Source organism: Grampus griseus (assembly GCF_964374135.1).
Source record: "Grampus griseus genome assembly, chromosome: 10".
Taxonomy (NCBI): Eukaryota; Metazoa; Chordata; class Mammalia; order Artiodactyla; family Delphinidae; genus Grampus; species Grampus griseus.
Window position 1 is genome coordinate 62779818 of NC_139004.1, and position 13905 is coordinate 62793722.

Sequence of the window (13905 nt, forward strand, 5' to 3'; positions counted from 1 at the left end):
CAAGAAACAAGAAAAAACTCAAATAAACAATCTAACCTTACACCTAAAGGAACTAGAGAAAGAACAAACAAAACCCAAAGTTACCAGAAGGAAAGATATCATAAAGATCAGAGCAGAAATAAATGAAATAGAAACAAAGAAAACAATAGCAAAGATCAATAAAAGTAAAAGCTGGTTGTTTGAGAAGATAAACCAAATTGATAAACCATTAGTCAGACTCATCAAGAAAAAGAGGGAGAGGACTCAAATCAATAAAATTAGAAATGAAAAAGAAGAAGATACAACAGACACCGCAGAAATACAAAGCACCCTAAGAGACTACTACAAGCAACTCTATGCCAATAAAATGGACAACCTGGAAGAAATGGACAAATTCTTAGAAAGGTATAGCCTTCCAAGACTGAACCAGGAAGAAATAGAAAATATGAATAGACCAATCACAAGTAATGAAATTGAAACTGTGATTAAAAGTCTTCCAACAAACAAAAGTCCAGGACCAGATGGCTTCACAGGTGAATTCTATCAAACATTTAGAGAAGAGCTAACACCCATCCTTCTCAAACTCTTCCAAAAAATCGCAGAGGAAGGAACACTCTCAAACTCATTCTATGAGGCTGCCATCACCCTGATACCAAAACCAGACAGATACTACAAAAAAAGAAAATTACAGACCAATATCACTGATGAATATAGATGCAAAAATCCTCAACCAAATACTAGCAAACAGAATCCAACCACACATTAGAAGAATCATACACCATGATCAAGTGGGATTTATCCCAGGGATGCAAGGATTCTTCAATATATGTGAAGCAATCAATGTGACACACCATTTTAACAAACTGAAGAATAAAAACCATATGATCATCTCAATAGATGCAGAAAAAGCTTTTGACAAAATTCAACAACCATTTGTGATAAAAACTCTCCAGAAAGTGGGCACAGAGGGAACCTACCTCAACATAATAAAGGCCATATACGACAAACCCACAGCAAACATCATTCTCAATGGTGAAAAACTGAAAGCATTTCCTCTAAGATCAGGAACAAGACAAGGATGTCCACTCTCACCACTATTACTCAACACAGTTGTGGAAGTCCTAGCCACGGCAATCAGAGAAGAAAAAGAAATAAAAGGAATACAAATTGGAAAAGAAGAAGTAAAACTGTCACTGTTTGCAGATGACATGATACTATACATAGAGAATCCTAAAAATGCTACCAGAAAACTACTAGAGCTAATCGATGAATTTGGTAAAGTTGCAGGATACAAAATTAATGCACAGAAATCTCTTGCATCCTTATACACTAATGATGAAAAATCTGAAAGAGAAATTAAGGAAACACTCCCATTTAACATTGCAACAAAAAGAATAAAATACCTAGGAATAAAGCTAGCTGGGGAGACAAAAGACCTGTATGTAGAAAACTGTAAGACACTGATGAAAGAAATTAAAGATGATACCAACAGGTGGAGAGATATACCATGTTCTTGGATTGGAGGAATCAATATTGTGAAAATGACTACACTACCCAAAGCAATCTATAGATTCAGTGCAATCCCTATCAAATCACCAATGGCATTTTTTACAGAACTAGAACAATAAATCTTTGAATTTGTATGGAGACACAAAAGACCCTGAATAGCCAAAGCAGTCTTGAGGGGAAAAAATGGAGAGGGAGGAATGAGATTCCCTGACTTCAGACTATACTACAAAGCTATAGTAATCAAGACAATATGGTACTGGCACAAAAACAGAAACACAGATCAATGGAATAAGATAGAAAGCCCAGAGATAAACCCATGCACCTATGGTCAACTAATCTATGACAAAGGAGGCAAGGATATACAATGGAGAAAAGACAGTCTCTTCAAGAAGTGGTGCTGGGAAAACTGGACAGCTACATGTAAAAGAATGAAATTAGAACACTCCTGACCACAATACACAAATATAAACTCAAAATGGATTTGAGACCTAAATTTAAGACTGGACACTATAAAACTTTTAGAGGAAAACATAGGAAGAACACTCTTTGACATAAATCAGAGCAAGATCTTTTTTGATCCATCTCCTAGAGTAATGGAAATAAAAACAAAAATAAACAAATGGGACCTAATGAAACTTCAAAGCTTTTGCATAGCAAAGGAAACCATAAACAAGACGAAAAGACAACTCTCAGAATGGGAGAAAATATTTTCAAACGAATCAACGGACAAAGGATTAATCTCCAAAATATATAAACAGCTCATGCAGCTCAATATTAAAGAAACAAGCAACCCAATCCAAAAATGGGCAGAAGACCTAAATAGACATTTCTCCAAAGTAGACATACAGATGGCCAAGAAGCACATGAAAAGCTGCTCAACATCACTAATTATTAGAGAAATGCAAATCAAAACTACAATGAGGCATCACCTCACACCAGTTAGAATGGGCATCATCAGAGAATCTACAAACAATAAATGCTGGAGAGGGTGTGGAGAAAAGGGAACCCTCTTGCACTGCTGGTGGGAATGTAAATTGATAAAGCCACTATGGAGAACAGTATGGAGGTTCCTTAAAAAACTAAAAATAGAATCACCATATGACTCAGCAATCCCACTACTGGGCATATTCCCAGAGAAAACCATAATTCAAAAAGACACATGCACCCAATGTTCATTGCAGCACTATTTACAACAGCCAGGTCTTGGAAGCAACCTGAATGCCCATCGACAGATGAATGGATAAAGAAGTTGTGGTACATATATACAATGGATATTACTCAGCCATATTACTCATGGAATTTCGTTCCATAAAAAGGAACGAAATTGGGTCATCTGTTGAGATGTGGATGGATCTAGAGACTGTCATACAGAGTGAAGTAAGTCAGAAAGAGAAAAACAAATATCATATATTAACGCATGTATGTGGAACCTAGAAAAATGGTACTGATGAACCGGTTTGCAGGGCAGAAGTTGAGACACAGATGTAGAGAACAAACATATGGACACCAAGGGGGGAAAGCTGCGGGGGGGTGGGGATGGTGGTTTGATGAATTGGGCGATTGGGGGATTGACATGTAAACACTGATGTGTATAAAACTGATGACTAATAAGAACCTGCTGTATAAAAAAAATAAATAAAATAAAATTCAAAAATTAAAAAAATAAACAAAAAAACTAATACTAAACTTTCTTTGGTTTATTTGTATGGAAATATGTTAATATAAGTGTTTCAGACATTACATGAAATTCCTAAAAATCTTATATGTTCTGGTATAATGTTATAAGTCATAACTCTAGTTATTATTTTAAAATGTGTATCTCAGAAATAACTAAATTTCCTTGTCAATTGCATTATTATGAACTTTCATCAAATGTTTAACCGTGGTCATTTTTAAGTCTTTTGTCATTTACAGACAGTTCTGGGTGTACTCTGATGCTTTTGCAAAAATGTTCCTATAAAAGGGTTAAAAAAAAAAAAGAAATAGGATATAATAGAAAATATGAACGCGTTTTTGCATTATACTGCATGTGGTAAGGATAAGCATTGTTTTATGAGGCTCTTGTTTGACTCTGTCTATACACATACACACCTGGGTAGTCATGTAAATTTCTGACTGTGGGATGCAGTAGAAAATGTTCAAGCAACTGTGTTGGAAGATGTCAAAGGATTTTTAAGTTGAGAATGACGGGGAACAAAGATAAGGCCACTAGGGGGCACCCTATCTCCTTTTGTTGCCATTGAGGTGTTTCCCTCAGAAAAGATGCAAGACAAGCTCACTGCCCACAAGTGACCTTCCTCCGCCCCTTGCTCTGGCCATGGGAGCCTACTGCTAGCTATGGTGGCCTCTCATGGCTGATGGCACGTCATCCCTTCCTGTCCATCTGAATTTCTGTCCCTGAGCCTGTGGTTGGTCGAGCTGAACTGTCCTAAGGCATGTACATCTGTCAACTTGCTCCACCCTATCAGGGCAGTCACCTTGGCCACACCTGCCACATTTGGCCTGGGCACCCGTCATGCACACAGCCAAGGTGGTCTTCTGCCCCAAATGTCCCCAAGGACATGACCAAGGCTTGCTCCACTTCGGAACCAAGTAAGAATAAAGTGGTGACCACAGGCAAGGATGCTGAGGAAGTCCCCAACAACGCAGTCCAGGGGTCCACGCCTGCCTGGACTAGGGGGTCACAGGTGAGGTCCCTCCAGCTTGCTCTCTGCAGCTGTAATATACAGTATTCTCCTGTCACAAATCAAAACGCCTTAGCCTCTTTTTTCTTTAACTTCAATTCTGCCAGTTGCCCAAGGAGCAGATTCTCTCTGGCTGTTCAGGTTGGCTGAGGAAGGAATGGAGCCCAGAGAGCCTCATGGCCTGAGTGTCCTGCTGACAGCCTTCCCCAGAGGGCTCCATCCACCCCTCCGCCTTGCTAAGCCAGCACGGTTGGAGTGCTGCTCTGCCTGTTACACGGGGTCTCCTGTGAACTGGAGAAGTCTTTGGTTTACAACTGCCCTGTTCAGTACAGAACCACTGGCCTCATGTGGCTGCTTAAATTCAAATTCATCAGAATTAAAACAAAACTAAAAGCTTGGCTCTGTTGTTGCACTAGCCACACTTCGAGTGCCTAACAGCCACAGGAGTTAGTGCCCGCTGTGTTGGATGCACAGACACAGGACACGCCTGTCATCTCAGAAGGCTCTACTGAACAGCTTGGGTTTGGAAGGAGAGGCTGAGCCACACGTGGGCCACATTCACTGCGGGGCTTGGGTGCATCTTTCTATTTTACTGTTAAATTCCTAGTAGTTTTTCTTGTAGTCATTTTCCTTTTTGCCTAAAAACCAAGTGAAGAAGATCGCTTCTGGTGTTGATTTCTGATTACTTGGTAACTATGGGCTGACCAAAACACTCAGACCCACATGCCCGTCCTGACAACTGGCCTGCCGCCTGCTGCCTTCCGGTTAGGCTGCTTTTCTGAGGGTTTTTCCAACTCATCCTCCACAGCCGCCGCCACCCACCACCGCCTGGCAGTTACTCCTCTACCAGCAGCAACTGCCTCATCCCTGCGTCCTGAACTGCCGTCCTACGCAGGGCCCTGGCTCCAGAATGTCAGGTGTTCAGAAAAAGGAAGCAGGTCAACACAGTCTGACTTCTGAGAATCTGCAGGGGGCACGGCTGCAACAGCACTTTTACTCTCCCCCGATTCTGTTTCGGAAATGTTTACATATTCTGGGAAAAACCCAAGACACAGGGTTGGGTACTTGCCCTTAAGAAGTTCAGAGTTTTGTTTCAAAGAAAAGCAATGAGCACTACAAATCGGAAGACAACAGAAGGCATTTTGCAAAGTGGCTGAAATAAAATTCTGACCCCCAAATTGTGAGGGGCTCTTACCATCTAATTTAGTTGCAAGTTTTCCATCGGAGAACTTTCCACTGGAGAATGGTTATGACAAGTATGGTCACGCTCTCTCTAAGGTACACATCACCCCTCCTTCCCAAGCATATATGTGGTCACGGAGGGCACCGGGCCGAGGCCTGTTCTTCCCCATGGAGGGAAAGCGATTGCTGAGAGGGACGACCATGGCTGAGCCAGTGTGTCTGATAAGGTTCAGCCCCTTCTAACATCACCCTGTGAACTGGTCCTAAGTGACACGGTTCGTTTGTCTCTGGGAAAAACTCATCTCTCAAAGCTTAAAGATTCCAAGATGTCAGGCTGGCTCACTGTGAAGGAATGTCTTGTCTCAGAAGATTTCTTTCAGAAAGATGGGTGCTTTGACCTGCACTATTTGGTTCAGCCTGTTCACTGTTGATTCTAGTCTGGACAAGCAGAGCGGTGAGCACTGTCTGAGTGGTGTGGGTTTAGGAGGAAGGGCTGTGTCTGGCCCTCTGGCAGACCCATCATCTAGAAGCCATTTGGTCCACTGGTCCGGCAATGATGGAGACCCGGGTTCGTATCCTGGAAGTGGCAGTTATTAGCTGTGAGTCCGTGGGTCTGTTCTTTGGCTACAGTCCTCTGTATTCTCATCTATAAAATGGTGTAATACCTACTTGCAGGACTGGTATGAGAATCAGGGCTGTCACGTATACTGGAGCTGCAGGCACACAGGGAACCCAGGCCATAGCATCGACTTTGCATTGGTCCAGACCCAAACTGCCCCAAAGAGACATACGACTAGTGAATGAAATAATTTTAGGGTACAAATGCCACCATCTTCAGTGGACTACCAGACACTGCATATCGCTCCCCTTCAGTTTACAAATTAAAACCCTCTTGGATCCTGGCAAAAGAGTAAGACCCCAGCCAGGTTGCAGGGGGTGTGCAGCATCAGAGCCACTGCTTCGTCTCTTTGACTCCCAAATTACGTGGGTGCAGGCTGGTCATGTGGATTCTGATCTGCAAGATTGGAAAGGGCTGGGTCTCCTATAATCACCAACCGAGGGCTCTTAAAAATTACTCAACGGAAACGGACCACATCAGAGAGGCAGAGGCCGACCTTGCTGCTGTGAGCAACCTCATCTCAGGAACAAACTGAAAGAGCATCTCTACTGGTGAGTCATTGGTCTTCTTCATAGTTAAAAGAGGAGCTAACTCCAGGTTGTTGGGATTCTCAGAGTCCTGCCTGCAGCACGGTATGGTGTCAAATGCCCAGGCTTTCAAGCTCAACTGTCCTTGGCTCAAACTCCATCTCTGCTATTTGCTGCCATGAGGGTCCGAGGAGAGGATTATGACAACCTCGTTCTGTAAGATGATGCTTGTAAGATGATGCTGATAGTAATGGCATAATTAGACCCTCCCCAGGAGATAAGGAGAGTCTAGTCACTGTGTGTGTTCATTGACTAATCTCTTTTTCTGTTTTTCTTTTCCATTTTATAAGACAAGCTGTTATCTTAGATTATGGTTTACTTTCTTTTCTCCATATATGTCAATATACAACTGTAGCAACTTCAGAAAATACAGAAAAATATAAAGGAGGAATGGAAATAAGTCACCCCTAATTCTACCAGCCAGGGGTGAACTGCTGATAAAATCTGATCATTTTTCTATGTTTTAAAAAATATAGTCAAAATCATATAGCTTGGGATTCCCTGGTGGCACAGTGGTTGAGAGTCCGCCTGCCGATGCAGGGGACACGGGTTCGTGCCCCGGTCCGGGAAGATCCCACATGCTGCAGAGTAGCTGGGCCCGTGAGCCATAGCCGCTGAGACTGCGCGTCCGGAGCCTGTGCTCCGCAACGGGAGAGGCCACAACAGTGAGAGGCCCACGTACCACAAAAAAAAAAAAAAAAAAAAATCATATAGCTTATCACAGATTTGTAAACAAAGTCTATAGAATATGGGGCAGAGGGATTTAAAGAGTTCATGAACGCCCAGAGTTGCAGGCATGCTTGTGCATTATTACTGAGGGAGAAGAGCTACAGCTTTAATAAGACTCTCAAAGGGGTTTATGACCAAAGAAGGCCGAGAATCATGATCAATTTTACATTCACTTTGTCATCTATTCGTTGTAATAGTAACAGCCAATATTACATTGCATATTGGGGGGGGGGGCGGGCAGGGATAAATTGGGAGATTGGGATTGGCATATACACACTACTATATGTAAAATAGATAACTAATAAAAACCTGCTGTATAGCACAGGGAACTCTACTCGATACTGCAATGAGCTGTATGGGAAAAGAATCTAAAAAAAAGAGTGTATATATATATATATATATATATATATATGTCACTTATATATATATATCAGTTATATATATATAACTGATTCACTTTGCTGTACACCTGAAACTAACACAACGTTGTCAATCAACCATACTCCAATAAAAAATTTTTTAAAATGTATTGCATTTTCCAAAATCATTAAAGGCACTTCCTAAACATTTCAGTCATATTCTGTTTTATGCCTAAATTATACTTTGCTTATTTATTATCAGACACTATTTCCAAAGTTGCATATATTACTTTCTTTTTAATTTTCACAAATCAACATAGGACTTTGGTTAGAGAAAATAAAGAAACAAATGGTTTTAATATTTCTAGAAGGGAAAGTAATTTTTAACACTCTATCTGCACAGAACTGTGCAGTCCCAACCTGTTAAACACTGTTTAGTTTACCAATTATTACAAATGAATTTGCATGGGTCATCTGAAGAAACTGCAATGCCAGCCTAAGGATGCAGCAACAGCCTTAGTAGGAGAATTATTAATTAATTCATTCATTCATTATTTATTTTTGGTTCTCTTCGTTGCTGCGTGGGCTTTCTGTAGTTGTGGCGAGCGGGTGCTACTCTTTGTTGTGGTGTGTGGGCTTCTCATTGCTTGCGGTGGCTTCTCTTGTTGCGGAGCACGGTCTCTAGGGCACGCGGGCTTCAGAAGTTGTGGCATGTGGGCTCAGTAGTTGTGGCTCGCAGGCTTTAGAGCACAGGCTCAGTAGTTGTGGCACACAGGCTTAGTCGCTCTGCGGCATGTGGGATCTTCCCAGACCAGGGATCAAACCCGTGCCCCCTGTATTGGCAGGAGGATTCTTAACCACCGCGCCACCAGGGAAGTCCCAGGAGAATTTTTTTTAAAGGCCAAGAGTAAGTCAAACAATAATGGAGATCTGACATTACTTTTAATGTCACATTCTAAATGACGAAGAATATATTTTTGTCCCCATGTGAAGCAGTAACACCCACAGAGCATCGTCTGACCCACTTAACCTAGCAGCCCAGAGCTGGTGGGGCACAATGCCCATGGGTTGGCCTTTCACTCTTAGAGATCCAACATTTTGTGGTCCAGGAGGAGGGACTTTTCACTGAGTAGTCTTAGCCCAAAGACAAGGTTCTTCCTTGGAGAGAAAGGGTGCTTTGAGCCCATGAAATACCAAGGTGGCAGCAGGGCTAAAATCCCTTCCTGTCAGGACCCAGCATCAGGAAAAGAAAAGTCTCTGAGGAGACCAGAAAGGAAAGATCATCTCTCCTTTTACACCCCCTTGTCTGGCCGGTTGATATTCTGACTTTGCTAAACCAAATGCCCGCTCTTCTTAAACATTTCCTTGAGGTGCCAGTGGGATACGGCACCACTCACTGGAAGAGTCCCTGCGTATTGAGTACCTCCAAGACAGTGGCAGGGACTGACCTGGCCCTCCAAGGCCGATGCTGCCGCAGTTGCCCCTACTCCCACACCACAGATTATATCACCCGTGTCTGGTCCCCAGCAGAGTCACAGGGCCCAGAGAAGGGTCAGAGGGAAGCGATAACCTTGAAGGGCTGGGACCCCCAGGCAAGAAAGATAGCTATTTGGTCTTTGCTATAAGTAGTCCCACTGCAAGGCTGGCCACGAGCCCTGCTGTGGTAGCCCACCCTCCTGACGTCCCATTTCAATCAGCTCTTCCGTGTGTTAAAGGAGACCCCTCAGCCCTACACTGCTGGTCATAAAAGCTAAAGCAATGTTCCCTTCTGGGGGAATCTACCTTGTAAGAGATTCCTGAAGATCAAAGAGGCCCTGAGGGTGGAATGTCATACACTGTGACAGATGAAGGGGAAAGCTGGGGTTGGGCGTGAGGAAAACTGCCCAGTTCCCTGGTCAGAAAGCCGCTCGGCCAAAGCACTGGGCAGCCTGGGCTCTTCCCTGCCCTGGCTCCCCATCACGGTAAGACGAGGCAGGATGGATGGCCCATCTAGGCAGAAAGGACCAAACACCTCTTGGTCTCCAGGAGTCTCCTTGATGGTGGACCCCCAGGAAGGGGGATATTGCCTTAGCTTTCACAATTCGTAGTCCAGGGGTCAACTTAACAGAAGATGGGGCACAGGCTAGGTGGGCACCTTCTGCGAGGCATGGGCAGATGAATACAGCCCTCCCCACTGAAGAGCAGCGCCGCTCTTCCAAAAGGACACAGTCCCCAGTTCACCACGTGGTGACCTTTGCTTCCAAGGCCATCGAGCACAGGATTTTATGGAATGTGGGTGGGGTCAGTTATGTGTTGTCTCCCAGACAGGTGAGATCCTGAGAACTTTAGGGCCAGTGAAGGGTTCCTCGTCCTGTCTGAGCAGTTTCCCCTCAGAACTGGTTGTCCCCAATATACTGGGCTGTTCCTGAGCAGAACAGTGGGTGGGTTTAGGAGGTGACTATCTGCCCCCTAACTGTGGGCAATGGGAAGACAGGAGGGATCACCCTCAGCCCCAAATATATATAATTCCTGTGGTTTGACTCCCAGGGGTCCATCAGAACAGACACCATGGCCGAGTACGACTACGAAGACCTCGGGTTCTTCAACGCTTCCAATGACAGCAGCCAGGGGCACGAACACTTCCTGCAGTTCAGCAAGTTGTTCCTGCCCTGCGTGTATGTGGTGGTGTTCATCTGTGGCCTGGTGGGGAACTCCCTGGTGCTGGTCATATACATCTTCTACCAGAAGCTGAAGAGCCTGACGGACGTGTTCCTAATGAACCTGCCCTTGGCCGACCTGGTGTTCGTCTGTACTCTGCCCTTCTGGGCCTATGCAGGCTTCCACGAGTGGGTCTTTGGCAAAGTCATGTGCAAAACCCTGCTGGGCATCTACACTTTGAACTTCTACACGTCCATGCTCATCCTCACCTGCATCACCATGGACCGCTTCATTGCAGTGGTTCAGGCCACCAAGGCCTATAACCAGCAGGTCAAGCGGATGGCCTGGGGTAAGGCCGTCTGCTTGTCCATCTGGGTAGTTTCCCTGCTGGTTTCCTTGCCGCAGATCATCTATGGCAACGTCCTTTACCTTGACAAGCCTGTCTGCGGCTATCACAACGAGGAGATTTCTACCATGGTTCTGGCCACCCAGATGACACTGGGGTTCTTCCTGCCATTGCTTGCCATGATTGTCTGCTACTCAGTCATAATCAAGACACTGCTTCAGGCCCGAGGCTTCCAGAAGCACAAGTCTCTGAAGATCATCTTCCTGGTGGTGGCGGTGTTCCTGCTGACCCAGACGCCCTTCAACCTCGTGAAGCTCATCCGCAGCGTGAGCTGGGAGTACCACACGATGACTAGCTTTCACTATGCCATCACAGTGACAGAGGCCATCGCCTACCTGCGTGCCTGCCTTAATCCTGTGCTCTATGCCTTTGTTGGCCTGAAGTTTCGGAAGAACTTCTGGAAACTTGTGAAAGACGCTGGCTGCCTCCCTTACCTGGATGTCTCAAGCCAACGGAAGTGTTCAGAGGACACTTCCAGGACTGCTTCAGCCTCTCGCAACATGGAGGCGACCAGCATGTTCCAGCTGTAGGCCTTGCTGGGCTTGGAGAGGCTGCTCAGAAGTCACAGGACCATGGCTGTGTCCTCTAAGGCTTTGTGTATAGCATGGGCATTCTCAAGGAGAAGTTATCAAACAGTGCAGCTGGGGTGGGATGTTTCTTCTCAGGCATGCGCAGACTGTGCCCTCTTCTTTCACACCCAGGCCTAAAGCTCAAAGGGGAGGCTGAAAGCTGCCAGAGCTTTCCTTCCTCTACCCCGAGAATACTGACACCAGGGAATGACGTGTGATTCTCCAGACCCCAGGTTCTCCTTCAGTGGGAATGGGAATGGGACTAAGGGTTGAACAGGGGGACCGGGCCAACAAAGGTCTTGATGGCAGGTGACACTGTGGGCTCCCAAGTTCAGAAGATTCTTCTGCCGATTGGGAAGCAGGGGAGATTAAAGCAGCCATGAAAACCAGTGCTGACACTGTGACTCAGACCTCCATCACCAGGCACCCAACAGAAATGAGCTCAGGTTCTGCCACGCCTTGTGGGTTTGGTTTTATATAGATAGGTGCTTTATGTTCTCTTTCATTAATCCTGGAAGGGCTAGCACCAGGGAATATGAATGGGCCAAAGCAAATGAGGGTCGGCTGAGGATTCCAGCGGGCCACAGAATGCCAGAAGAATGTGCAAAGCTGAGTCTAAGACTACCGTGAGTCTAAGCAGCGCCTCTGCAATGGATCTGCGGTGGGTCTGCTCATTTAAAACCTGCATTTATCCCGTGCCTCACACACACACACATCATATAGGAATGTACGTGTAATACACACACACACATCTCAAACAGCATGATTTTCATGACTGAGAAATAAAACTTTTTGAAAGTCTCCAAACTACTTTTATCCTTAGGCACATTCCACCTTACTGTGGTATTCCTGAATATACCAAAAGTGATCACTTGTGGGCTCAGAGCACAGGAAATAAGTTAAAACTGTCAACTTTCAGGGCACTGCTCTATCAATACACCAATGATAACAACTGTGGCTTCAACCTCCTGCCCAGAACGAGGGGTGCGTTTGTTACCTCTGAGATGTGGTCACGGAATGAGGCAGAGTTTTAGCATGTTTATTAGATCCCAGCAACCTGCTCAACAGGCTTAAGAGTGGCCTTTTTGGCTCACATGTCACAAAATCACTCACTGAAATATGGAGAACCTGTTGACAACAGCTAAGAGCGCTCAGGGAGGTGGGCCAGAAAGGGCCGAACAGTGAGGTTTCGCAGCTTGGACAGACCCGAGTCACGAGTGGGTAAGACCAGCTGGTAATCTCTTAATCATTTCCGCTTTGGTGAAACGTAGACCATAACAGTACCATCTCTCAGGGCAGGCGTGTGAGGACTGGAGAGGGTGCACACAAACACTTAGCACGGTTTGCATTTGTGGGAGGAAGGCCCCCAAAATGGCGGTAGTTGTTATTCTCTCAAGAACCAGCCACACAAAACGTGAGCCGCCTGCCTTTCTCTGTGCACTGGCAGGGCGGGGCAGGGTCGGCTTCGTGCCTTCCAGAGGCGCACAGCACAGTCCAGCTGCGCACAGGCCGGCCTTGCAGGGCCCACAGGGCCACTGACCGTTTCATACACGTGCCTAAATGCACCCACGGGGAGAGCGGCTTTACTGTGCTCAGGCCGCATGGACTACCCAGCGCTCCTCGAACACCAAAACCTGCCCTTTTCGTGGTGACAAGGCTGACTTTCAACTTGTTTACGTTGGCTTCAGAGGGGGAGTTTTGGTCACCCTCCTCTGTGCTGTCACCTTAATGTCAAGCACTTCTGGTAGAGGGACCACGAGCCCCTGGCCTCCCCAACAATGTCCCAAAACAAGAGGCAGAGGCCCTAACTGGGAAGGAGGGAGTGAAGAGTTGGGGAGCCAGGGGCCCTGCGGCCTCTCCATGTGTCCCCACGGAGGAAAGCAGTGTGGTGGGATGGGAAAAGCAGGGCTCTGGGGTGACTCAGTCACTGCCCCGGAGAGAGCTCCACATCTGTCCATCCTGGGACAAACGCCGCAGCCTCCTCAAGCCCATTTCACCATCCACACCCCAAGCTGACAACGGCCCTCCTTCCAGGAGCGCTGTGAGGCACGGACAGTGCACTCCAAGCCACGCTGGGGGCTGCTGGTCACGGCAACAGAGGGGCGGCTGTTGGGACCACTGTTGTTGAACGGTGCCTGCCTGGCTGAGTCAAAGGAGACCAGGCACCCATCAGGCCGTGCCCCATCCCAGGCCTATTATATGCCCTCTCTCCAGCCTCCTTGCAAAAAGGTTTTGCACTGGCCCTTCCACAGCTTAGGAGAACCTGCCTGCCTGTCCTGAGGAAAAGCACAGCAGCTGAATCTTCTTTCACCTTCTCTGCCTCCCCAGTCACTCATTGGCCCTACTCTCTGGGCCCTCACCTGCTCACACTTGGGAGTAGAGATCTTTTTCCCAACCCCCTCCTGGGTACACACCATTATGGGCAACAGACACGGGCACAGCCCAAACAAGGCTTTCACTCTCGACTTCACTCATCCACGGGACAGCCCCATGGAGCACAAGCTCAGCCCCGCCCTTCTCCCCTTGCTCTCCCCTCTGCTCCCACGCACCAGTGCTTGACGTAAGCAGCCTGGGGTGTGGGGGAAACTGGCGGGAGGGGGTCAGGCTGGGTGTGGACCCTGGGTGAGTCCAGTTGGTCTCACGTG

At 46.3% G+C, this 13905-nt stretch overlaps 2 protein-coding genes across 5 annotated transcripts in view; one reads left to right on the plus strand and one right to left on the minus strand.

Moving 5' to 3' along the window:
- Positions 1–13905, minus strand: part of FYCO1 (FYVE and coiled-coil domain autophagy adaptor 1) — an 85734-nt gene that overhangs the window by 23267 nt on the left and 48562 nt on the right. The gene's annotated exons all lie outside the window — the stretch shown is intronic.
- Positions 9690–12233, plus strand: CXCR6 (C-X-C motif chemokine receptor 6). Its single transcript, XM_082663132.1, has one exon. The coding sequence runs from the start codon at positions 10196–10198 to the stop codon at positions 11219–11221; it is 1026 nt and encodes a 341-aa protein (XP_082519258.1). The 5' UTR covers positions 9690–10195; the 3' UTR covers positions 11222–12233.

Bases quoted from the DNA above. Each gene is read 5' to 3' on its own strand.
- CXCR6 (XM_082663132.1), top strand. From the start codon at position 10,196: ATGGCCGAGTACGACTACGAAGACCTCGGGTTCTTCAACGCTTCCAAT.